Here is a 27108-nt window from a genome sequence, read left to right on the forward strand (position 1 = left end):
GTAGCATATGAAAAACTTTAAAATCTGTCTACCTCAACTCACATTCTCCTCCAATTCACCTTACGTTATTCTGCCAGATTCACCTTCCTAACACACAATTCTAGCATCATCCTCATGTTGAGAAATAAAGCCTTCAAATGTACCACCATCATCAACAGAACAAACTACAGATTCTTCACTGAAGGCCCTCTAGGACTTTTTCCAGCTATTTCCTTACTGACCATTCACTGAATGTAATTCATTAGTTTCTCTATTTTTGACCAAACTGTTTGATGCTCCTAGACTATCTTTCCCCTACATTTCCCAGGCTCAAAGTCTATCTTTCTTTACCAAATTCAATTTAAGCCTTTCTGGATTCATCTAACAAATAACCTTTTACCACTCAAAACATTTACTGCATTCTCTAATTCTCTTATGCCACTTATTTCTTCTTTTGTATTAATATTTGTATATATATGTCTTATGTTCTTGTCCTTAAATTCCTTGTATTTATCTTTGTATCCACCACTGCATCCAATATGGTGTTTCCAGTGAGAACAATGCTGTTATTGATGATGATGAGCAGGCACTGAGGTTTACTGAGTATTATGGACTGAACCACGCTCTCTGCCCTGACCCTGCCAAATTCCAATGTTGAAGACCTAAACCCCAATGTGACTGATTTGGAGACAGGTAAATAAGAGGTACTTATGGTTAAATGTGGCCATAGGGTGGGGCACAAATTCTATAGGACTGGTGTCCCTAAAAGAGGAAGAAACACTAAGGGTACACACCCACAGAGAAAGGACCATGTGAGGACACAGCAAAAAGGTGGTCCTCTGAAAACCAGGAAGAGAAGCCTCAGGAGAAACTAATTTGTTGACACCTTAATCTTGGACTTCAGCTTCCAGACTGTAAGAAAATAATTTTGTTGTTTAAACCACTTAGTCTCTATCACTTTTTATGGCAGGCCTAGCGAACTAAGACACTGACCAAGACACTGTTCTAAGAGCTTTACTGATATTAACTCATTTGATCCTCACAAAAACCCTTTGACATAAATATTATTAATCCTCATCTGCAAGATGAGAAACTGAGACACAGATTATATTTTGCCCGATCTGCCACACAGAAAGCAAGGGAGCTGAAATTTGAAACCTAAGCTGCATGAGCCTATATAATACACTATTAACATCTATGAAATAAACAAAAATATTCTACTATAACAATTTCCTCTTCATTGGTAACCAAATACTATTATGAATATATCTTTATGGCTTTGCATGAAAAATAAACCTTAGTAATAGGTATTTTACTTTTTTTTTTTGAGAGAGAGAGAGAGAACACACACATGTGAGCAGGGGGAGGGGCAGGAGAAGAGAAAGAGAGAATCTCAAGCAGGCTACACATTCAGCACAGAGCCCGATGCGGGGCTTGATCTCAGGACCCTGAGACCCTTCATCTCAGGACCCTGGGCTGAAATCAAGAGATGGATGTTTAACCGACTCAGCCACCCAGGTGCCCCAGTATTTTACATTTTTAAAAATATACACCTTCTAAAAAATTTGGAAAACAAAAAAATGACATAAGAAGAAAATAAGGCATCTAGAATCCACTACTAACAGATGAGCACTGCTAACATTCTGGTGGATTTCCTTCCAGTTGTTTTTGAATTTTTAATAATTCAATTTTCCAGACGGCAATCCAATACTTATCAATACGATATATCTGCTATATTAAATTCTATGGAAAAGCTGGTTCTACTCTGCTATTCTTAGAAGAGTAAAATATGGCATGGAAAAGACTGAATTAGGTTATTAAACTCTTCTCAGAAAAGGGAATGACCCAAAAATATGAAAATTAGTCTGGTTCACAAACCTAAAAACACAAAAACCTTCTGCCTCTTCCGTGCAAGATAAGAAAAAAAAAAAAAATTCCGCATTATCTTTCATCTTTTGTTAGGTGCTGGCTTTGTGCTTAACCTATGAAGATGGAGCATAGCATAATGTTAATACCATAATGTTAATACCTTGTACACAATATTTTACAATCACTAGTCTACAGTGTTATTTCCTTTAATGTCATGACTCCAAGGCAGCTAAACCCCATCATTTTGGAAAAAGAACTAAAGCCAAAAAGTAAAGGAATCTGCTCAAGGTTATATAGCTATTGCTCAGACAGAATTGAGGCTGACTACTGTAGTCAGCATTTTTTTTCCTGCACTGTTTTTCAATATGGAGGCAAAATACATAATTCCTATCAAATACATACACTACAATTACTAAACAAAGTTTACCCACAAGAAGAAGTTTACCACAAGACCCAATGGCTAGTCATTATGAAGCAAAAAAAAAAATACAATAAAACTGGAAAATAAGTTTTTTCTTTACCCTTATTATTTAAGAGCCACTGAGTTGATGTTTTTGGATAATAGTTACTATTCATTTCTGATATTAAATGTAATGTCTTGGACATAATACTCTTAAGTGGTTTTCAAAATTTTTGTATTTTAACTTTATTTTTAGCCAAATACACTACCCATAAATGTGACCACAGGAGATTTAATAAACCCAACCAATATTTCACAGGTCTCATAAACTAAAAAACATTAAGGTCCTATAGAGCTTTTTCAAAGAATTACATCCTTAAAGCAGGATATACTTTTTGCACTTACATACAGAAGTAGCAGCAGAAATCAATCTTGTATTTGAGACTACTCCAAATTCCTAGAGAAATAAAGATAGATGAGATCAGGTACATAGTAACCCAATGAACCTAAGGGTATCTGGGTCTATTCAAAGCAAAGCAATTCCTATGTCCCCCCATGTTTATAGTCTGGTTTTCATCTTCTACCTACTTGAAGCGTGAAGTATTTAAATCTCTAAACGTATTACTTTTCCTTAAAATGGCTGCAATAAGACAAATGTTTAAATAATTTTGTCATTTAACATCATCGAGAGATACCAAATTAGAAACCAAGCCCTAAAGCAACAGTGCCAGTTTTCTGCACCCCAATTAGTTTCCAAAAAGATTTTTTATATTCTACACTTAACTGCAATAAAAATATTAAGTATCCTTCCTATTCAACTGAACCTGGACTAATGAACAGGTATTTCATGCTATTTAGTAATAAAACAGTTGAATCTCTAAAGATAAACTTCAGTATCACCAAAAGAATTTAAAAGACCATAGAAACTATTATTCTATTTGGAAGAGGAAGACAAGAATGATAGAATGATATATTATAAAACTTCCTTTTCTTTTTCTTTTTTTTTTTTTAAAGTAGGCTCTACCCATGCCCAGTGTGGAACCCAAGACGGGGCTTGAATTCACAACTCTGAGAGCAAGACCTGAGCTGAGATCAAGAGTCAGACACTTAACTGATTGAGCTACCCAGGTGCCCCATAAGACTTTTTTTTTAAAAATAATTTCAGCCTTACCACAAAGCAAGCTTTTTTTTCCCTTTTTTGAGAGAGAGCGAGCGAGCAAGAGGGGATGGGGGTGGGGGGCATGGCAGAGGGAGAGGGACAGAATCCTAAGCAGACTGTGTGATAAGCAGGAAACCCAATGCGGAGCTCCATCCCTCGACTTGGAGATCATGACCTGAGCCGAAATCAACAGTCGGACGCTTAGCCAACTGAGCCACCCGGGTGCCCCAAGACTCTTAATGTCAGTTCCCATTTCCTCTTTGAATTTAATATGCCACCATTGTAAAAATAACTAAAATTTATGAGGTGATCCATCTTACATATATTGTCTCATTTAATTTGATTAACCTCATAAGATTACTAAAACCTTCACTTCATTTTAAAACAGAAAAATCAAGAATCAGTTCCTTATTCAACAAAAGAAGCGAAACTAAACCTAGTCCTAATCTATATAAATACCTTCAACCTATATCCTTATTTTGGGGGGTGGGGAAGGTATGTATGTGTGTATATATGTTTATATTTAAACCTCAAACCATAGTAACTGAAACTAAAAAGTAAATGCCTCAGACATCTTAAAAGTCATTTCTATATAATTCCCACACAACTGGACAAAACACAGAAAGATCTGGTCACAGTTAACAATTAAAAACAATAACGCTATAACCAAATATAAAGGGATACATTTTTTTTTTCAGGAATAATTTTTTTTCTTTTTAAGTATCCTCTCCACCCAATGTGGGGCTCGAACTCATGACCCTGAGATCAAGAGTCATACACTCTACCAACTAGAGCCAGCCAGGCATCCCAACCCAGGAATTCTTTATTCAAAATTCTTAGAGTGAAAACTTTCACTCAGTAAATCACGTAACAAAAGACATTTAACAAACAAAACAAATTAAAATCCCCAAATTCATCTTTAAGAGTAGAAATTTATAAAGATTTTATCTAGATTTTCCATACTGGTTGTGTTTCAGATACATCAAATTACATGGTAATATTTGGAAAAACCACCCCATAATATGGGTTATTTTTTATTTATTTTTAAAGATTTTTTATTTTTTAACAGAGAGAGAGACAGTGAGAGAGGGAACACAAGCAGGGAGCGTGGGAGAGGGAGAAGCAGGCTTCCCGCTGAGTAGGGAGCCTGATGTGGGACTCAATCCCAGGACCCTGGGATCATGACCTGAGCCGAAGGCAGATGCTTAACGACTGAGCCACACAGGCGCCCCATAATATGGGCTTTTTATAAACACTTCCTTTTCCCACAAAAGAACTTAGTAATAACAGGGCTGGTTCTGTCCCTCTAAGCTACCACTTATAATCAGAAAACCATAAACCTCTAGAAAGTCTGTCTTAATATTATTTCTAATAGGGTCAACTCTCATTACTTTAGGTAATAATTAGGAAAGACGTCTTAAATAATCCTAAATAATGACTAAAACAAAACTAAATCAAAATTGACTACCAAAAGGAATATAAACCTATTGGGTTTAAATTACATTCAATTTTCAAGAATACAATTACGATTCTAAAGACATCTAAGAAACATAATACAAAGGGTTCAGAACTTTAAAGACTGCATATATGATCATGAACATTAGTCAATATCTCCTATTACTGTCTGGATTTTAGCTGCACTCTCTCAAAAATACTGAAAAGGAAAATATGAGCAGAGATTTAGTCTCAGCTCCAAGTTCCCATCTCTCTTCTCTCCCTCACCTAGTTTCTCTACCCTAACAATTCCTCATCAGAATCTAACTGACTAGAGCCACACTCAATCCTTGCTTTCCCTATGGTTTGCCAGGCAGCCATTATCAGGAAGCAGGGAGGGAAGACAGTAGGGCATAGGATGCATATGGAGAAGGAGGGACACAAGAGGAGGTACTATAATTCAGGTTATAGTAGAGAAGCTGTGGCACTTATGGAATACTACTTAGTGCCAAGCAGTAAATGTCTTTGAGGACCTAGAACAAAGCAGTTAAAGGCATGGAATTAGTAGCCAGACTCCCAGGCTCTGCCACTTACCAGCTCTATGATCTCAAGCAAGTTTCTTAATCTCTATGTACCTCAGTTTACTCCTTTATGAAATGAGGATATTACTACCATACACCCCATTGTTTGTTATGAGGATTATAAGTCATATTATGAGTCAGTTATAGTTGTAAAAGAACTTAGAATAGCACTTGGCATACAGTAAATGCTACATAAGTGTTTGTTAAATGAATGTATAAAGACATTTATATCTTTGATTTTTGTATGAATTTCAATATTTTGCATAAATCACCATCTGTCACTATTTTTATATAGGTAATATGAAAACTAGGGCAGATTAACCAATGTACATTGACTATACTTCAATGAAGAACAGAAAACTATTTCATACCTCTACTTTGGATGCCAAAAACACACATGTAGGAGCCATTAATACAGGATCTATACTTTTCAGAGAATACCTAAAATATGATAAAACAAAGTTAAATGTCATTCATATAGAAAACATTGGGGAAAAAACCAAGATAACTCTATGGCAAACACATGATTCATTTATACTAAGGTTCATCAACATTACATAAGAGTTTCAAATAGGTGTAACATAATCCCGAAATAAAAGTCCTACCTGGCATAGAATCTCTTGAAATAGACCGTAGCAGTGGCAATAACTTGTTGTCTTAATTTAAGATGTTCACCTAATGCCTGAATAACTAAAAGAAAAATAATAGTTTTAAATGTTCTTCTGGTATCTTTATAATATTGACATTGAAAATAACTTTCATGTGGTTAAATCATGACTGTATTAATTTTTAACAAAGAGAAAAACCTACATATGCTATAAAGCTCTACTTGGATCACACTGAGCTAGGACTAGGATTTGCAAATCTGTTAAAAAAATATAGGTATGCATTAACAACAATAAAAATAGAAAGTGTCCCATAGCAAACACTATTCTTATATTAAGAAGGTTGAATGATAGGCATTTTCCTCTACCTTCTAAGTATTTTCAATGTTTTTTTATTATCTTTAGAATAACTATAAAAAGAAAATATTAGACAGTAATCAAACTCACTACAACTTCCACTTTATAGTTTATTAAAAAGTCCATAATGAATTCTCCAAACAATAGAGAGAGGTAGGTTTGCAGAAGAGTGAACTGAAGGTTAGAAAGATCATGTAACAAAGCTACCATGTGGGACAGCAAGGATCTTTTGCCTCTAAATCATCTAAGCAAAGTTGCAAGATAAGAATGATCAATAGGATGTCAGCCCAAAGAATCCATTTATCTTCAAAATACTTGCTTTAGTCAATCTTAAACTGGTTTAGTAACACATTATAAAGGCTTAGGGAGATTAATGAACACTTTGAAACTGTCTTGAGTGTCTCTGCAATGTAAGATTCACAAAAGACTGTATTTAGATCACTTATAAAGATAAATGAATATAAGTTATAAAATGAATACATGAATAAAAATATTAAGTAGGGACTAAAACAGCTTATCACAAATTACTATACAAAAGTTTTAATTCAGAGGTAACCAACTGTACCATTTCAGTCAATTTTTTTAAAGTTTACCATTTGTAAAAAATATCTGTAATTTCCAATACTCTTCTTCTGAGAGAAACTTTAAGTCCTTCTGGCGTTCCTTCAACAGATCTTGTTTATCCAAAATCCATTGTAAACTAGAAGAATGAAAATGTTAAGACATGTTACAGAAAATCAACTAACAAAGTCACAAAAAATATACTAAGACTGAACAAGTTATGAACATTCCGAGAAATATAAAGTGCAAGAAGTAACCTTGGAAGACAGTATTTTTCACATTTCTTGAAACTGAGAATTATCTCACTAATGAATGTAAATATGCCCTGAAAAAAAAATTCCACTCTAATTTTGTCTCTTTTTTGTTCTCTCTCTAATTTATTTTATTTCCTTGGTTTTAAGACTCTGATATCAAGAAAGATCTTACAATCAGTGATGCCTTAAGCTTTTAATCTACAGCATGTTTATTTTTCCCTAGTGATACATAAAATAATAGTATAGTTATTTGGCATCAAATGATGATGCCTTAGATTTGAATTATCTTTTCTGTTGTTCATGAGTAACTGCAGTATTTAATTTCTCTACTTCACAAATTCCACTCATGTTAAAATCTGCTTCAGAATTTATTACACTAATAGCCTCCTCCACCCGCCTAGTCAAGTCTACTATTTTTAACCAGAGATATGAAATTGAAATGACCCAAAAAACTATTCTGCAACTTGCTTTTGTCACTCATTATGTTCTGGAAGTCTTTCTATGTCAACAAATTTGTTATTCAGCATTACCTTTAAACTGCTTCACAGCATTATGGATGGATTGTTACCTAGTTAATTCCTATTAATAGGCATGCAGCTTATAATTTTTTACTATTAAAAATAATGCTTTAATGAATAGCTTTGTAATTCACCCTTGCATATTTGGTTAATAATATATTTAAAATAATTTCCTAGAAAAAGAAGCGATTGGTTGGTTTTGCTGATAACTGTTTTACATTGTCAGTTTGTATTCCATTCGTCACACCAATTTCCATTCCTATTAACAGTACATGAGAGTGTTTTAAAATATTTAAACCCCCTATGGGTTACTGCCAATCTTTTAAATACTTTACAACTTAAAGGCAAAGTAGTATCTTACTGTTTTAGGGGTTTTGTTTTTTAGTTTACTTCTGAGGTTAAACATTTTTCCATGCCTTACTGGTCAAATACAGTTCTTCTTTTGAACACTGTAATTTTAATGACAATTTTTCTAATAGGATGGTCTTTTTCACAATTAAGAGATTCTTTTCAATAATTTGTGTACTATGGATAATAAATCATTTGTCAAATAAACTGCAAACATTTCCTGAGTTTAGATGATCTCTTAATATTTACTTATTTGTAACACAGAAATATGAATCACTTATTAAAACCAACCCATATTTTACTTTGATTTTATGCTGGTCACAAATGGGAAGGCCTTCCCTGACACAAAATGATTTAAAAAAAAAAATCACCTATATTTTCTAATACACTTAAGGCTTTTTTCTTTCAATTTTTCTTATTCCTATGCCACGTTATTTTAAAACATTAAGATTAAATTATTAAAATCTGGTATGGAAAATATCCCCCTTGCTGATTACTATTCTTTAGAAAAACTTCTCGATATTCTATTACAATTATTGTTCTAAGACTTGAACTTTAGAAGTATTATGTCAAGTCCCAATTGCATTAAATTTAGAGATCAATACAGAGAGAAATGCTATCATTACAATGCTAGAATTCAAACTCCCTTTATTAAAATCTTTATGTTCTACTACAGAATTTAAAAATTTTTCTTCCTACAGGTCCTGCATATTTCTTTAGTTTATTCTTGTGTATTTCATATTTTCCATTAGTACTTGTAATTATATTTTCCCATCATTCATTTAAAAGAAAGCTTTCCATTTTTACGTTTTGTAACTGGTCACTTTACTAAACCTTTATTATTTATAATAATTTTTCAATTAACTGAATTTTCGAGTTAATTTTATCTCTACAGGCTGACAATTTTGTCATTTTTAGTATCTCATTCTATTAACTGTATTGAGTAGCAATTCAGAACAGTGTTAAACAGGCACCCTTATTTTCCTAATATTTCACCAATATCTTATTCATGCTTTGAGGTTCTTACCATGTTAAGAAAGCACCCTATTTGTTTTAGTCAAAAATAGATGTTGAATTTTAATAGACGTCTTTTGATGCCTTCACTGTTTATTAACAGATTTCCTAATACTGACTATATTTCTACAATAAAATCACTACCATTTTTTATATTTCTAATGTAATGTTAGACTCTACTTGCTAATAATTTATGATGTTTGTATCAATATTCAAAACAGACTGTTTTTAATGTTACCTTTGCTAGATTTTATCAGTGTTCTTGCAGCTTCAAAGAGAGAACTGGAAAGCTTTCTTTCTGTGTGAACTGGAATTTCAGTAGCAGATCCTCTTGAAAATGGGAAAACATTTACCCATGAAATAATGTGGGCCAGAGCATTTTTTAAGGGGTAGCTCTTTGGTAACCTTCTTAATTTGTTTTGGCTTTCAAATTTATTACCATGGAGATAACCCAAAGGTACATCTGAATTTATTTACTTTTCTCATTCCTAATTTTGTATCTTTGTATCATCCCTCTTTTCTTTGATTCAATTAGCAGCAGTTTAGTCTATACGGATTTTTCCTTCCAAAGAACCAGCTCTTATAATTTCTGACTATTTTTCCTTTTACTATGTTAATATCAGTGTCACCTTTATTAAGTCATTTTTTTTACCCCCTCCCCGGATTTATTTCACTGTTTCCTGTTTAATATTCTCAGACTATTTTGACTTATTTTTATTTTTTTCTCAGTTATTCTGGATGTTAGTTTATAACTGTGGCTTTGGCTCCATCCCATAGGTATGGATATATATTGATCTCATCAGTTTATTTCCTTAATATTATGTAATTGTATTTTCAGTTTCCTCTTTGATACAATAAAATATCCAGAATTGATTTTGTACATTTTTGTTACCTCTTCATTAATTCATTCAGTCAGCCACCTAGTATTTAGAGCCCTTCTACTTTTACTGCAGTAAGGTCAAAGAATGTGTTGTGCTCTACTTCCACTTTCTAGAAAATGCTGTGATTCACTATGTTCTGGAATTATCATTAATTTCATCCTCACAGTCACTTAAAGTTCTTAAAAAGATAAATTTCACAAACAAATATTTAAGTTTTTCCTCACAGCACATAGTATGGAAGATAAACCAAGAACACTTATACATAGCAAATCTCATAAAAATTAAGATTACATTGTTTGTAAAATTCACCATTATTTCATGTGCTAAGAAAAAAATTGCCAAGCTCATTTCAGAAATGTTAAAATGTGCATCTTCAAGCCATGATAAAGAGTTCATGTCAATTTTCCTCTTTTACCAAAATCACCTAAAACGATGGTTTTTGTCATCTTTTTGTTGATTTGTTTTCCCAGAATTGATCGCCTTGTCTTTCTCACTTGCAACCTTTTGCAGATAAAGCACTTCATGATTCTCAAGAGATCTCAGTGGCCCCTTCCTCCAGGACTATTTGAATTGTGAGGGAAGGACACTTTCAAAAAAAGCACATTTAACATTGTAACAATTTTATACTTCAAAAGTGAAAAAACAAATATTATAGATCCTGCTCCCCCTTTGATAAATGTTATTATGCCAACAATAAGTGAAAGCATAATGAGAACATTTACCAAAAGGCAGGTAGGATCTTTTTTTTTTAAGTTGAAAAATGGTTCTAACTTCTGATAATCAACAGCCAGCTGTCAATTCTTTCACCTTCTCTCAAACTTTATTAAAATACTACCCCTTGTCCACTAAATTTTCTGTATTTTAATTTTGCCCAAGCAAATATTAGTGAGCAAAACAGGGCAAAATGAAAATATGATCAGAGGTAAGGCTTCTATAGAATTTCATCTCCAGAGAATCACTTACAGCAAGAGGAAAGCCTGCTTTTCTGAAAATAGGTTTCCAAATCCATTGTTTTTCTTCTCTTACAAAGGACTAAAAACAGAATGAATAGGAATCCATCTTCTTCACAGAATCAAAATTTAAATTACAATTACTAATGCTCTCTTGGCATTAAGATATATTTACACTAAAACAGAATAGTATCAGGTTCTGCTCATCTTTCAACCGTACAGCGGAAAGCCTAGTCAAAGTTCAATTGGTTCCATCACCCACCTTTCGGCCTAAACGAATGTATTTAGGGGAAAATATTTTTAATATTACTCTAGTTCTTCCATGGTCACTAATAAAAATAAAAACTTACTCATGAAATAGGTTAAAGAAATCGGCAAAGTCACTGGAAAATACACACTTAAAATATAAGGCACAGACTAATGAAATGGATAAATTTTGAAAGCACCTGCCCTATTCCTAACCAACATACAACTCCATCTAGGCATCAGGTAATGGCAGGAAGCGGTTAGACAGAAGAAACAAGACTGACTCTGGACTCTCTCCTCGGAATAATATTAAATCCACTCAAGACAGAAGTTCAATGACAAAAGACTACAATGCCGACAACTGAAGAGAGCCCAAGCAAAAGCGAACCCCAACTGTCCTGAAGAGCCGGCCTCACAGTCCGGAACTGTGCCACACTTCCCATACCTGCGCCCATCCCATCCCATCCCACCATCCCCAACCCACCCCACCCCGCCTCCAGGCCTAGCTTATCCAGGAATCCGAAGTTAAACTCCTTCCTTCCTCGGAGACCGAACCTCCTTAGCCCCCGCCCTTCCCCGCTCACAGATGTTTCCCCCCGACCCCCGAAACGCTGCCAGGGGGCGGGGAGAGGGGAGTCGCCAGAGAAAAGTGCATCCCGCTTCCGGCCGCTGCCGCCCCCGGGAGACCCCGCGGCGCTTGGGACAGGGGCCGGGATCCAGGCCAAAGGGAGTCGCAGGCCCCGTCCTCACCGACTCCCAAGAACAAGCCCCGGGCGAGAAGACGGAAGATCACTTACTAATGGGAGCTCTGCCAAAAGTTCCCTGCCATGGAACACAGCTTGCCCTGATAAAAAAGCACCAGCCGGCGGAGCGGCCCGCGGAGCGACCATAGACCCAGCCCGCCCGGTAACCGCGCTCCTGGATCTGATCTGCTCGGCTCCGCTCCGCGGCGGCTACGGTGAGAGGAAGAGGATGGCACTCTACTCTCCTTGACGCCGGCCGGCAACACTCTACAGTGTAAACCCGTTCCTGTGGATAAAAGTTCCGGCCCGCCCCGCGGTAGCAGACGGGGAGCAGACAGCCTGTGGGCGCACTGAGGGGCTGAGAACTAGGGCTCACAGAAGGCTCCCGGCGGTCGAGAGGCTCTCGCGAGAGTTTCTTACCGGTTCCGGCTTAGAGTTCGTGAGCTGTTTTCTGCGAGCTACGTCTATTCAGTGAGTGGGCCGGAAACCTACGCCGGTTTGGGATTTTGTTATTTCATTTTACAGGCCGCCCCTATGGCACTTCGTTAAAGTGTAAGGTTTCGTGACTTCAGTTCTTTCTCCTGCTATTGAAAAGAGGTATAAAGCTTATTTTGTCCTCAAGGACCTACCAAAATTTGCCTGCACCAAGCCAAGTACGTTCTTAATGGAGTCTTTTTGGACTGGAATGCAAACTTTTAGAGCAGCAGTACTTTTCCGTGCCAGAGACTACCGGTTTTGCAGAACAGTGAAAAACATTTTTCCTTTATTACGTATGTATGTATGTGTATGTAGTCACATATAAGTGCCAAATAGAAAGATACAGCCAGAAATGTAATAATTTAATTTTACAAGGTGAAATCTGTATTTCCCATTATTATCATTGTGACGTTGCATTTATTGTAAAACTTATTATTCTAAATAATTGGATACACCTGAAAGCTGTTCATAGAAAACCAATGTTCTGAGCAGCTTACTACATTATTTTTCAGATAAGTGAAATAAGTCAGAGAAAGAAAATAGCATATGATTTCATTCATATGCACTTTAAGAACAAAACAAATGGAGAAAAAAAAAAAGAGACCAAAAAACCAGATACTTTTAAGTATAGAGAACTGGTGGTTGCCAGAGAGGAGGTGAGTGAGGGGATGGGTTAAAAAGGTGAAGAGAATTAAGAGTACGCCTATCAGTGATCAGCACTGAGTAATGTATGGAATTGTTGAATCATTCTATTGTACACCTGAAACTAGTATAACACTGTGTGTTAATTATACTTGAATAAAAAAACAAAGGTAAAATTAGAGAAAAACTTTTTTTTAAAGAAAGACATTTTTCACATTGTGGGTAGAGACTAATTAGGGTGCCGTGACATTGTGAGTCTGATAAGCATTTTCTGGAATGAGATAAAATATCAGCTGTGTCAGAAACAGCAAGTATTATAATAGTATTATGTAAAAATTTTGATTCATACACATGCACATGCACTAGGTCCAGATGTGAAATGCATGTCAGTGACTTAACATAAAAATATTTTATATGTCACATGTCACTACCATAAAGTCTGATGTGGATTAGATTGACCTCCTTGGTAGTTGTCCTCCAGATCTTCAAGGATCTAGCGTATTTTCATCATTCAACTATTGCATCTTGGTTCTTTGCTTCTAGGCTTGAAAATCATTCTAGAGAGAACACAGAGGACTCTCACTGCCTCTTAATCAGTGTTAAGAGACTTGAACCAGAAATAATACCATCACTTCCTCTCATGACCCATTGACCAGAATAGGCATATGACTAAATTAACTGCAAGGGAGGCCGAGAAATGTAGGGGAACGTGTAGTATGTTTGATGAACACTTACGTCTGCTACACTGCAGATCACAGTCAAAAAATTTTGAAAAGTGGTGCCTTAAGAAACATCAGGCCATAGGCTACTTCACAGAGGTTCAGAATTTCAACTCAGAGGTTTTTGGCACTTGGGTATCTTTCAAAAGGTAAGGACACAGCAACAAATTAGTGTTGTTGAATGTTTTGTTCTATGTGTCCCATTACACTTTGTTTCTACCACTAGACTACCATTGTTTCATGTCTAATTCTGCATTCTTCCTCCAAAACTGAGCTCCTTCATCTTTGTATCTCTGTTAGTTCAAGGCATAACACATCGTAGGCACAGAAGATACTGGTATTTGAAACTGACGGATGAATGGAGGGCAAGGTGCTTAAAGAGAAAGAATGTAATGTTATGGACAGAGTTAGGTGGAAAAGTGAGTATTTAGAATGCAAAATAGAAATCAAACAAATGACTAAGACCTTGGAGATCAGGTCCCTTTCTTCTGTGAACTCAGGCAATTTACCGAACACGTTACATAGAAATGCTTTCTGTCCACAACCTGGTTTCTGCTTCCCAACCAGGACTCCACATTCCTAGAAGCTCTGGTGCTCCCAGTAGCTGTGCCAAGGAGGGAGCCTGAGCTCCATTAGTTTCAGGGCAAACCATCTCTGAGGGTACCTTGTAAATGTAGGTTGAATTGAACTGACTTGAACCAAAAGCTAACTTAATTTAAGGATATCTTTGATGGGATAGAGCAATTTACAAAAGCTCTTAAAATGCCTAGAAATCCCAGTTTATCTGGATGCAAAAGATGATGAGTCATGTAGGTTTGCTTAATTGTACTGATAGTTTTTAAAAAAACTTTTTATAATTTTAGTATTGTTTCTCAGTCCTCACTACTCAGTCACCTACTTAATCACTTACTGGAATTAATCAGTCTTGTCCCTTCTAATTTTTTATTTACCTTGTACTTTTCAAATAGGGATATGATCAATAAATTCTTGATGCTAATATTGATTCTCCTGTGATTAAAATAAAAGTGTTTATCCTTCTTTTCTACGATGCCTTCTCCAGAAGTCTTAATGCTATTCTCAGAAACTAGAGCCTAGAAATGTAGTGGTTTTATCAAGCTTACTTAGCTGGTTAGTGGCAAAACAGCAAGAATCTAGTTCCTCTGATTTCCAGTACAGTGAGCTTTTCATTATAAAACTATAATGACTAGGGCACCTGGGTGGCTCAGTTGGTTAAGCAACTGCCTTCGGCTCAGGTCATGATCCTGGAGTCCCGGGATTGAGTCCTGCATCGGGCTCCCTGCTCAGCGGGGAGTCTGCTTCTCCCTCCGACCCTCCCCTCTCTCATGCTCTATCTCATTCTCTCTCTCAAATAAATAAATAAAATCTTAAAAAAAACTATCATGACTAAACTACTATAAACACAATATTCCAGGTTTGTAGTAGAAGTTTCTCTTCTTAAACACTATTATTGGAGACCATCTTCTCACTTAAAAAAAAAATTGTCAGAGAGAGAGAGAGGCAGGCAGAGGGAGAAGCAGGCTCCCTGCTGAGCAGGGACCCCCCCCCCCCATGTAGGACTCGACCCAGGACCCTGGGATCATGGCCTGAGCCAAAGGCAGATGCTTAACCAACTGAGCCACCCAAGATGTCCCCATCTTCTCACTTTAAATTACTGTAATTTGCTTTAGTACTAATAGTCTTTATTGTGGAAATATCTTTTCTTCTATTTAGTCATTCACTATGCGTCCCTTTATTTTAATTTCTGGATACATGTATTTGTGGAAGATGAGTAAACCTCTAACTTACGGTAAACATACTAGTTAAGAACTCAGTCTCTAAATTAGACTGATCAAGTTCAGGTAACAGCTCTGCAGCTTACTAGTTGTGTAACTGTCTTAGATCAGACTGCTGTAACAGAAGACCACACACTGGGTGGCCTAAACAACAGACATTTATTTCTCACAGTTCTGGAGGCTGGGAAGTCCAAGATCAAGGTGCCAGCAGATTTGATTCCTGGAGAGAACTGTCTTCCTGCTTTGCAGATGGGTGCCATCTCATTGAGTACTCACGTGACAGAGAGAGAATAAGAATACTATCATCAGGGCCTCACCTTTATGATTTCATCTAAACCTAATTGTCTCCCAAAGGCCTCACCTCTAAATACCTCTGGGTATCAGAGCTTCCACATATGAATTCCATTCAGTCTATACCAGTAAACTCGGTCAAACTACTTAATCACACTGAACCTCAGTGTCTTCATTTGTAAAATAGGGATAATTATAATTCCTAAGCCATAGAGTTCTGGAGACATTTAAATGAACCTTAAATTGGAATAGTGCCTAGTACATGGTTAAGAGCTCAATAACTCTTATGTTTTACTTTTTTTTACTTTTAGCTTTTTTACATTTAACACTTAAAAGGAGTTTAGATTCTACAATCTGGACTATAAAGAACTCTGTTTTCGGGGATAAGGAAGATAGTGCTACCTTGATACAAAGATGTACTCTGCCTCTTAATTCTAGTCCTTGACACTTTAATCCATCTGCACTTCACAGAGAACAATAATCAAGTAGGTTGATTTACAATGTGCCAGTTTATTTACGCCATTAGGCATTTGTTCTGCCCTGTATACCTCTAGGTCTGGAATCCCCAAAGAGTTTAGGGAGTCCAGAATTAGCTTTCTGGTTTCAGGTAGTCTAGAATGGTCTTTGAGAGAACACAATGTATATCATGAAGAAACCTGAGAGCCAGAGCCTAGTATTCTTATTGTCTGAAGAGTCCCAGGACCAAAAAATGGCCCATTTTTAAGAAGATTCCCCAGAACAAAAAAAATCCAAATAATTGGTAAACACCTTCAGTCCAGTCAAGGTGATCCACCTGGGGAAGCATGTCAGGATTGTGATTTCAACTAAAAGTTAACACCAGGTAATTATGTTATTTTGCTAAAACAAGAAAGGAAAATTTATGGAATATATAAATGGAAGTCAGAAAGGTTAAATTGGCAGAGTGTATGAGTTTCCTATTGCTGCCATAACAAATTACTATAAATAGTGGCTTAAAACAACACAATTTTTTAATCTTATAATCCTAGAGCTCAGAAGTCCTAAATGGGTGGGTCTCACTGAGCTGAAATCAAGGCGTCAGCAGGGCTGTGTTCCTTTCTAAAAGCTCTAGAGAATCTATTTTTCTTGCCTCTTCCAGCTTCTAGAGGCCGCCCACATTCCTTGGCTCATGGCCCCTTTCATTTTCAAAGCTAATAATGCCAATTAACTCTAACAAACCATCACTCTTACACTGACTCTTCTGCCTCTTTTCCATACTTAAAGCTTGTGCTTATTACATTGGACCCACCTGAATAATCTAGAATAATCTATTTTAAATTCAAACAATTAGCAACCTTGATTCCATCTGCAATCTTAATTCCCTTTTGCCATTTAACCTAACATATTCACAGGTTCTGGGTATTAAGATTTGGACATCTTTGGATGGGGGTGGGTGTATTATTCTGAATTCTGCAGTAGCTTCAGTGGCTCTGGCTCACAGACTTAAGTATCTAGGCTCTTTCGCAGGTATGGTCTTAGAAGTGGATACATCTGAGTGTTGTAACTTGATAGCACTAACTCCGGCTAACTCCTATGGATCTAAATTGTGTACGTACCAAGCAATCTCCCAATAGTAATTTGGCTTTTCACATGGATTTGCCTTTATAAATATAAAGCTCTCAATAGCAAACAAAAATACCTGATCAATTTGGCAATTATTAGTGTCCATATAAATGAATAAATTTATATTGGGTTTTTAATATATGAATTTCTCTGGGATAGATTATTGTGTGTCCACACCGAAGAGATGATCTAGATATGGTAAGCTAGCAGTTCAGGCTTTCCGAGTCTGCAAGAATGAAAGATCCTCAAACCCTGAGGAAGTCCATCTGTCCCAAATGATTGAAATATGTCTTCAATATACTTTTTTCTTCAAATCCAAACTCAGAATGGATCTTACCATCTGGCTATGAACTGAATGGTCTCTTCTTCCATTACATCCTTTATCCCTGCAACACTGGCCAGTTCCATTCCTTCTTTTCATTCACTCTTATTTCAATCTATATATTTTAATTAGACTCTTCTGGTTGCTAAAGTTACTTCCAGAAACTTACAGTTCACTATAAAGAAACATGATTGACACTAGAACTGTACCTAGAAAACTGTCCAGAATTGAGGCTTATTTCTCTGTGTGTTTTCTGTTTTCTTGTTCCCAACTGGCCCATACAGTCTCCCCACTCTGTCTGCTTCATCATCTCTGCTCAATGTAACTTTGGTCTGTATGCTCTTCAGCTTTTGTCTACATCATAAACTTTCCACTTCAGTTCTACTTTACTTCATTTTCTACTTACTGCTTCTATTTGCTTGTTTGTCTACATAGATAAAGGTCACACACACAAAGTATTGTCTAGAGGTAGCCTTGATTAGAATGACCATGATTGGCTTAGAGTGGTGATCCTTAACCATGACTGTACCTTAGAATTGCGTAGGTTGCTTCTTTTTTTTTTTTCTTAAAGATTTTATTTATTTATTTATTTGAGAGAGAAAGAATGAGACAGAGAGAGCATGAGAGGGGGGAGGGTCAGAGGGAGAAGCAGACTCCCCACCGAGCAGGGAGTCTGATGCGGGACTCAATCCCAGGACTCCAGGATCATGACCTGAGCTGAAGGCAGTCGCTTAACCAACTGAGCCACCCAGGTGCCCCAAGAATTGCTTAGGTCGCTTCTAAAATATTCCATTTCTCAAACTCTAACCCCAGGCCAAATGTCTTATGTAGAACAAGTATATCTATACAGTATTTATATCCTTGTGCGCTTATTTATATTTGATCAAGAATAAAAATGTGGGAGCATATGCATCAAGGCATTAAAATAATAATGGAATTAACGGGAAAGAGAACAGGGCCACTGCTAGGGTGTGGGGCTTTGGGCAAAAAATTTTGTGGGGTCTCTTTCTCTATAAACATTCTGATTAAAAAATGTACTCCACCGGAACCTGTAAGGCTGAAAACAAAAAGAACTGTACATAAACACTGTACTCTGGTTTGTAAATTTCTTTCTCACAGGAGTATAGATTAATAATTCTGAACTTGTTTTACATGCATGCTGAGGTTGAACACACAAGTAAATGGATAGTACATAATGGGAGCCAGGTTTCTCACTGTCAGAGAAGGAAATTATGAATCATTGAGGGAAGAGAATGAACTCTATGGTAATGGATTAGAATGAGAGATTACAGAGTCAGCTCTGCTCATGTATATATACAGATAGGTATGGAATACGGTATATATAAGTTTGTATACATGCAGTAGTATTCATATGCATGTATATAACATATATATATTTTAGTTTCATCGGCTAAGAGGAGTTGAAAACACTGATACCCAATTGTAATGAGCATACTCACACCCAAATCTTGGTTTGTAAATACGACCCTCCAATAAAAGGAACCCAGGATCCTTGGATAAATGGCTAATTCTAAGACTGAGCAGAGAAAATACAAGGTGGTCCTGACTCATACTACCAATGAGGGAGAAAAGAAGTGCTCCAAAAACAAAAGATTGGGACTATGTCAGAAGAACACAGGAGTCAACCTGAAAGAGACCCCAATAGCCTAAGCTAAAACAATGTGAGCCACAAAAACAAAATAATGTAGTATTATAACCCACATAACAAAATACATACATTTGAATCCATACTGATATATAATTGAATAAATAAATGGATGAAAAGAGATAAAACTTTTCTACTGAAGAATTCCAAACAATATATGTTAGTATTGCCCCCACCATAAGATGGAACTTATCCCTCTCCCCTTGAGTATGAGCAGAACTTAGTGGCTTGCTTCCAAAGAATGGATTACGGAAAGAGAAAAATAGTAACTTTATAACGGAGATACCCTGCAAACACTACTTTAACTTTAAATGATAAAAATTAACAAAGCAGTGACATGTCGTGTTGATAGTATATATTCCTGACATAATGTTATGAGGAGAGCACTTTACCTCTGTGGTCCTCCTTCCAAAGGCCCATTACCCCCATAAATAGTTACGAGAAAAAGCAACAGACCCAAATTGAGAGACATTCTGCGGAATACTTGACTAGTATTCTTCAAGTTGTCAAGGTCTTCAAAAACAGGGAAAGACTGATAAACTGTCACTGACCAGAGAGAACTAGGGAGACTCTATGACTAAATGTAATGTGGTATCCTGGGTGGGATCCTGGAACAGAAAAAGAGTATTAGTGGGAAAAATTTGAATAAAGTGTAGAATTTAGTTAATAGTAATGTACCAATATTAACCTCTTAATTTTGACAAATGTGCCCTAGTTATATGAGATGCTAATATTAGTGAGAGAGAACTAGGTAAAGGATATACAGAAATTTTCTGTACTATCTTTGCAATTTTTCTGTAAATTTATTCTAAAAAGGTTTATTGTAAAAATTATATATACTCAATTACAGGGCCCTGAGGCATAGTCTAGAGCAGTATCTTACTTGACTGAATCTAAGGGCAGTGCTGGTTCCCGTTTGCCTTGCATGTGGTTGGTTGAGGCATGGGCATGTGACAATCCTGGCCAATGCAACAGAGGAAAATCCACTGAGAGCTTCTGGGCAAGGTCTTCACTGGTCTTAAACTGTAGCATTTGGAGGGGAAAAAAAAAATCAGTCCCTTTTCTGCTGCTGCTGATTATTGTATCTATGTCAGCGGTTCTTAACTGGGGATTATTTTGACTGTCATGGAACATTTGGGATTGTCTGAAGACATTTTTACTTGTCACGGCTGTGGGGAGGGCACTGTAGGCATCTATTGGGTGGGGGCCGGGGATGTTGCTAAACGTTCTACGATGCACAGGACATCCCCCCACATCAGTGAATTATCCAGCCCCAGTAGTGCCAAGGTTGAGAAACATTATCATATTTTTCTTTTCTTCTTTTCTCTCTTTCTGATGTGATAGGAGAGATATCAAGGAATATAGCACATAATGAAAGGCTTCAAATGGTCTTATGGGACTATTTAACTAGAGGTGATTAGTGGCAACACTGGAGGCAAGAGAATCAAGTACCCATGGTCAGTAAGGGAATTGCCTTGGATAAACTAACTTAAAAGTTGAATTTGAGGGATGCCTGGGTGGCTCAGTAAGTTAAGCATCTGCCTTCAGCTCAGGTCATGATCCCAGGGTCCTGGGGTCAAGTCCCTCACCGGGCTCCCTGCTCAGTGGAGAGTCTGCCTCTCCCTCTGCCCCTTACCTTGCTCATGCTCTCTCTCTCACTCTCTGACAAATAAATAAAATCTTAAAAAAAAAAGTTTAATTTGAAAGCCATAGTTCCGTCAAACTATAATCGAAAATACTTGACTTTGGTGAGTTATTGCTCTGATGCTCTCTCTCCTTACAAATGATAAATATAATAATGATTAGAAACACTTTTATTATGAGTTCTCTTTTAAATTCACATTACTGATTACAGAAATCCTTATTTAATTGCTGGGGGATCAATTCTTGACCTTCTTTCTATGTGAAATCGAATTCAGCCACTTGAAACATTATCATAGTTAACAATAGTTACATGTACATATTTTATTTAGTCCTATTAACAAGCCTGTTAAGTAGATATTGTGCTCTTTTTATAGATGGCAAAACTTGGACTGGAAGGTTAAGTGAGGAGCCAGGTCTACATATATAATATGGCAGAGCCAAGATGAAAACCAGTGTGTGTGCCCAGAGTGTGTATGACTTCTGTGTCATATTAATACTGCCAAGAAGGAACAAACCAGCTATGTGTCAGCATTGAACATATTAAGGACCAGTAAATATCACACTCCCAAAGGCCCTCGCACTGTATGAGGCACTTAATTACTAGCAACCCCTCAATAAATATGTATTGATTTACATTTTTTAAAAAATGTACTTGGTGAAATATAAATATATTGTTTAGGAATGGCACGCAGAGCACTGAGCTAAACATCAGGCCAAGTCAGGAACAAGGGTTCTTCTATGAATTAATCACAGAGCCTTAGACAGATGACTTAATTTATCTGAGATAGAATAACTGATACTTGCTGGGCCTACTTCCCAATGTTGGGACCATATACAGAGAAGTTCTTTGGCAAATGTGATTTGTTGAATAACTGAAAGGCTTTACAGTCTCAAATTCTGAGTTCAAAGAAGCCCATTAGATAGGGAACCACTCCTTTGGAAAAACCAGCTCAACCCTACTACACAGTGTTCAGGGGATGGTGTAAACCTACCTCAATATCCCACCACAAGTCTGGCTGATGACTTCATTCTTTCATTTCTCTGAACCTGTTTTTCTGACTTTTTCACTTGATTCCATCACCCCTCCCTCCAAACTAATCAACTGCTTTTCCAAAGTCATTTGCTGGAGCTGAAGAGAAGAAAGTATGTTGCCCAGAGGTTAGACTCTCAGGGCCATTCTGTCCAAAGAACACAGAAATTTCTGTCCCTTTTTCTTACCGCAGGCTGTATTAATCCTATTTCTTATTTTCTCTATATTATCATGTTTTGACATCTTAAAAAATCCTTCTGACTGGAGAGAGACTGCCCTTATCAGGGCTAGCCAATTCGTAGAGATTGCAAAGGGTCCAGCTCACGGCATGTCTTTGATATGCAAACTAACCAATCCAGAGCCAGACCTCCTTTATTTGGTCCTTATACCCCAGGAGGCAATATTCCTCTGCATCCATCATCCCATGGCCAAGTGCCAGGCAACTAGGGACCACCCATATAGCCCCAAACCCAAGGAAATTATTAACAGTTTAAGTCAATCTTAAACTGTTCACCCTGCCCTGTCTTACCTTTCCCACAGGAACCCAAATAAAGATTCTCGCCTAAACATACTGCTTGCTCCTGCCTTTACTTCCTGACCAAAACCTGGTGCTCCTCCTGTGGCCTTGTGTGGTGAGCTGCTTGCCTCTTGTTTCCAGGGGAACTGTGAGTAACATTAATTTTCTTTCAATGGCATTGACCTCTCTGTGTCATTACTTAGTCACCTTTACAATAAGATCTAGGCACAGAACACAGACCCAGCAGATCTTTTCAAAGCCAGAGGCTAAAGTAGCTTAAAAGAAAGTGGAGAAACTAGTGTTTTTTCTTTTCTTTTTTTTAAAAAAGATGTATTTATTTGAGAGAGAGACAGAGACAGGGATAGCGAGCAGAGAGAGAGGGATATGGGACTGGATCCCAGAATCCCGGGATCATGACTTGAGCTGAAGGCAGATGTTTAACCAACTGAGCCACCCAAGCGCCCTGGAGTAACAAATATCATCAAGACTTCCACTTCAGGGTGAGGTGGTCGGAGTGAGGATGTACTTATTTTGTGATTCTAATTCCTTTAATTATCAGTCCTTGATCAATGTTAAAACAGTTAAAACATTCATGACTTAAACTTAGTTTCTTTCTAAGAAGGAACATGGGACACAGTGTTAACCCCACTATTCTTTTTGTTTTTAATCCTTGAACTGAACTCCTTTCTCCTCATTCCCTTTCTTATTTATTCCCTTATTCCCTTATTTATTGTCCCTTATTTATTCCTTTATTCCCTTATTTATTGCCTTTGTCTTAATGTCATGAGAGTCGACTGGCAGATTACATTTAGACCTTAAAGACAGACCTCTCTCCCTAGTATATATAGTATCATGACCATTTCAGTCCATTCAGAATTTTATAACAAACTTCCATATACTGGGGTGGCTTAATAACAGTAAACATTTATTTCTCACAGTTTTGGAGGCTGGGAAGTCCAAGATCATGACACATATGGACAGCCGTCTGGTGAGACCCTACTTCCTGGTTCACAGAGGGCAGCTTGTCTTTTCCTTGTGTCCTCACATGGCAGAAGCGGAAGGGATCCCTTTGGGGTCTCTGATAAGAGTACTAATCCCATTCATTAGGCCATTCTCATGACCTAAGCACCTCCTTAAGGCCCCACCTCCTAATACCATCACACTGGACATTAGGTTTCAAAATACTAATTTTGGGAGGACACAAACATTCAGGCCAGAGCATTTAATACATAAGAAAGGTAATTTGCCCACAGAATGCAGAGCTGATCACTGCAGGAGATCCCTCCCGTCATCCTTTACCTTATTCCCTTCTCCCTGGAAACACAAGAAAGAGGGAGGGATGGTTCTAGTTCTATCTCCCTAACCCTATTTTCCTTTCCTGTCCTTTTTGAGGTGACCTATGGAAAGGCCCAGAGGTGCCATCTTCTTTTCTACAGCTGTTCTTGATACCTGATTCTTCATTCATTCAACTAACTGTAACTATAAGCGTGCTGAGGCCAGATGCCTGGTCCGCGTGGTGCAAGTCCGTATTGGTGCCTGGCACATAACGAGCACGCAACAAACACTTGTTAAATGAGTGAACCATGATTTTACTGAGCGTTTCTGTGTGCCGCTTACAGCTCTGAGAGCTGAGAATAGGGAAGTAACGGCTACACTGCGCTTCCTCTGGAGGCTGACACTAGGAACAAAAACAGACGCGAAGTACTCTGCCTAACGGAGCGAACTCCCTCCCGGCTGAAACTAGAGCAGGGCGGCGCTGGGTGGCGTGCGCGTCTGCCGGGTCTCTGTTGGTCCGGTTCATGCTCTTCCGGCTCCCGCAGCGCGGACCGATCTGCAGCGCCAGTAGCGGGCCGGGGAGAGGCTTAAACGCCAGATGATTCCTCCCGACGGACTCGCCTGCGGCGTTCCGCTCTCGCTTCCAGACGCCTCCCGGTGCTCCAGGGTTCGGCGGCACACACCTGTCGACTGCCTCGGCCCAGCTGCGGCTCAGTCCTGCAGGACTCCAGGGAGCGATGCCCTTACCCCGCCTCCTCCAGGCTGCGGACCAGAACAGCAGCGGGGCCTCAAAGGAAAAATCCCGCCAACAAAAACAAAAACAGCAAAACCCCCCCAAAGTTTTTCCTCGCGACCTCACCCACTTCGCTGTGTGCATGAGGCGTGGTGGTCTCGGGTTTGAAGGGCGAGGAAGTGCCTAATGCGCAGCCTAGAGGGCAGCTGGCGTACTGCGCAGCCCTGGGATGCTTTCCGCGGGTACCCGCGCAGGGTGCTGGAGCGTCCTCCGGGAGGTGCTTTCACTTGGGTCGGGAGTGGCGAACGCAGGCTGTGGTGCTTCCTCTCCAAGCCTCAGGTTTTAGCTGGAGCCAGAGAAACCGGCCTTGCCCAGGGGCCAGTCTCACGGACGGAATTCCAAAGAGAACTTAAAGTTCTTGTATCTTACGCTCCGAATAGCTGCGAGAGGCGGCGGTTGCGGCGTGGGTGCAACCAGGGGAAGCAGCAGCAGCGGGCGCCGCAAGCCGGGCGTGTGTGTTTCCTCTCTGGGCCAGCTTTTGCCAACCTGCCCGGCCTCGGAAGCCCAGGGAACATACTATCTTTTACTTAAGAGCTCTGAAGCCCTATTACATACTCTGCCTGACATCTCCAAACACTGCCAACGCTCACATTGTTGAGTGGCGAATTCGGGGGTGGGGGTGGGATTAGCAAAGGAAAAATTAGGACCGCAAAGGAAAAATTAATTTCTCACTAGGTTTATTGCATCTGTACCCTCCTGTCACTTTTGTCTTACTAAGGATAATGTTAAACTTCACCAGATATTTCAACTGACCATTTCAACTTTTCCACCTACAAAAGTTTCCTGATGAAAAAAGTCTTCCGTCTCGATAAGCATACTTTCTTGTTTGTGTTTCATAATATACAGAATTATATTGCCCATCATGGACACAGGAAACCAATCACTACCTTTTACAGTCACAATCATTGGTTTTCTGTATTTATCCTTAGGATTGAATACTTAAATTGGCTGCAAGTTTATTCAGCTGTGGTTTTAACCCTTTGACTAAGGGGAATTATTTTACACATTCAAACCTTTTTCTTTTTAAAAAGAAGTAAATAATTATGATGAAAATAGTCTTTGGAGTCTTCCTGGTCTTGCTCCAGGAACTGACTAACGTGCACCAAATCCTTGACCTTGGTCTAATTTCTACCAAACATCAAAACCTGGGTCTATTCCAAATGTGAGCCTGGGACCGTGAAAGTGAACTGGACAATCTTTTCCTGCAGGTAATCCTGTCTTTCTTTGCAATGGTCACAAGCTCCTCAGACCTTTTGAAAACTGTCTACAGTTACCTTGCAGTGCTCCTGAAAACGTGGGGGAAGATCATATGTGAAGGGCCTGGAAGGGCCTAGAATGAGGCTTGTCAAGCATGGGCACAGCTGCTCCATAATAAGCGCCCATTACGTGTTCATGGAAAGCATGAATGATGCATGAATTAATACAGGGTGCTCACCCTGAGAGGTCTGTTACTCAAACTTTAATAACAAACGACTATGAGTTCCTGCTTCTCTTTTATTTTTATTGATGTCTTTGTCACTAAAACGCTTCCTGCCTTGGGAATTTGACGCCAGCCTGGTACAGTCGTGGGGGCACCTGCCTCCCTCTGATTTCGGCACCCTGGCATCCCTGGTAGTAGTGCCAGGCAGAGGACCGACAGGGTCCACAGAGGAGCCGTCCAGCGGCGCCTGCGTCCTCCCAGCAGCTTCTGGAACCCGCCCCGAGGCTCGTGGGTGCATTCGTTTCAGCGAGGGCTTCTGTGACCGTGCGTGGCTATCCATGAGTAGCGTAGTCCCAAGGTCACCGCGACGCAAAGCCGACCACTAAGAAGGTATTGGAGCGGCCTGAAATGTACAGAGGGAAGAGGCAAAGGTCTTGCGCGGAGATCTGGGGCTACCCTTTCCTCTCCGCCTCCTTAGGAAAACAGCCTGAGTGCCTGAGGGGTCCAACCCCGGAAGGAGGGGAGAGAGATGCCGGCCCCCGTCAGTTCCAAGCCCCGAAGGAGGCCTGGGCGCTCCTTCGCCCCGCGCGTGGGGCGTAGGCGCAGAGGCGAGGCCCCGCGCTGAGGCCGGCTGTCCCATGGAGCCTCTTTGGTCACCGCAGCGGGCTTCCCGGTGCTGGGTGTGGTGCCGTCCCAGTTAGCCCAGGGATTGGGACGTCCCTCTTAGGCGGCAGGGGAGGGTCTCGGCCAGTCACGCAAAGATCCCCAGCGTTCCTCTCAGTGCCTAGGCTTGCTCAGCATTCTGGGCCTTTCTGCCGACGTCCGAGGTCGCACAATTTTGCGAGGGGGCTGGAGAAGCCAATGGGGGAACTGATGGAGTCACACTTCATTCCTTTCTCACTTCTGTGTTTGTCAGAGGGAGCTTTGCTTGGAATTTGCTGCACCAGATAGTCACTTTGATGGAAGGAAGTATAATCTTATGCCCTGAGCAATTGTTTTTGTAGATGACCCCATTAAATCATTGGAAAACTCGGCTAAA

At 38.9% G+C, this 27108-nt stretch overlaps 1 protein-coding gene and 1 long non-coding RNA gene across 6 annotated transcripts in view; one reads left to right on the forward strand and one right to left on the reverse strand.

The window, feature by feature from the left end:
* The window catches only part of CCNC (cyclin C), a 24997-nt gene extending 12395 nt beyond the window's left edge, over window positions 1–12602 (reverse strand). Inside the window, exons 1-5 of one of the 4 annotated variants that reach the window (XM_025863065.2) lie at window positions 12529–12602; window positions 6978–7084; window positions 6028–6112; window positions 5794–5863; window positions 2654–2705 (exon numbers count right to left, since the gene is read on the reverse strand). In XM_025863065.2, coding sequence (XP_025718850.1) covers window positions 2654–2705; window positions 5794–5832 — 91 coding nt within the window. In that variant the 5' untranslated portion in view covers window positions 5833–5863; window positions 6028–6112; window positions 6978–7084; window positions 12529–12602. Of the gene's footprint in view, window positions 1–2653; window positions 2706–5793; window positions 5864–6027; window positions 6113–6977; window positions 7085–10384; window positions 10516–11953; window positions 12243–12528 lie in introns of those variants that run through there. The other 3 variants (XM_025863046.2, XM_073893700.1, XM_073893701.1) reach the window with 3 other exon arrangements.
* On the forward strand, window positions 12133–27108 carry LOC141372966 (uncharacterized). Of its 2 annotated transcripts, none has more exons than XR_012378508.1 (4): window positions 12133–12496; window positions 22605–22729; window positions 23520–23569; window positions 23974–27108. It is a non-coding gene; the product is annotated as an uncharacterized lncRNA (long non-coding RNA). The 2 variants fall into 2 exon arrangements; XR_012378509.1 differs by having other exon boundaries at window positions 12133–12370.

This window comes from Callorhinus ursinus, unplaced genomic scaffold (genome assembly GCF_003265705.2).
Source record: "Callorhinus ursinus isolate GAN/ISIS: 27379988/994484 unplaced genomic scaffold, GSC_fseal_2.0 scaffold6, whole genome shotgun sequence".
Classification (NCBI taxonomy): Eukaryota; Metazoa; Chordata; class Mammalia; order Carnivora; family Otariidae; genus Callorhinus; species Callorhinus ursinus.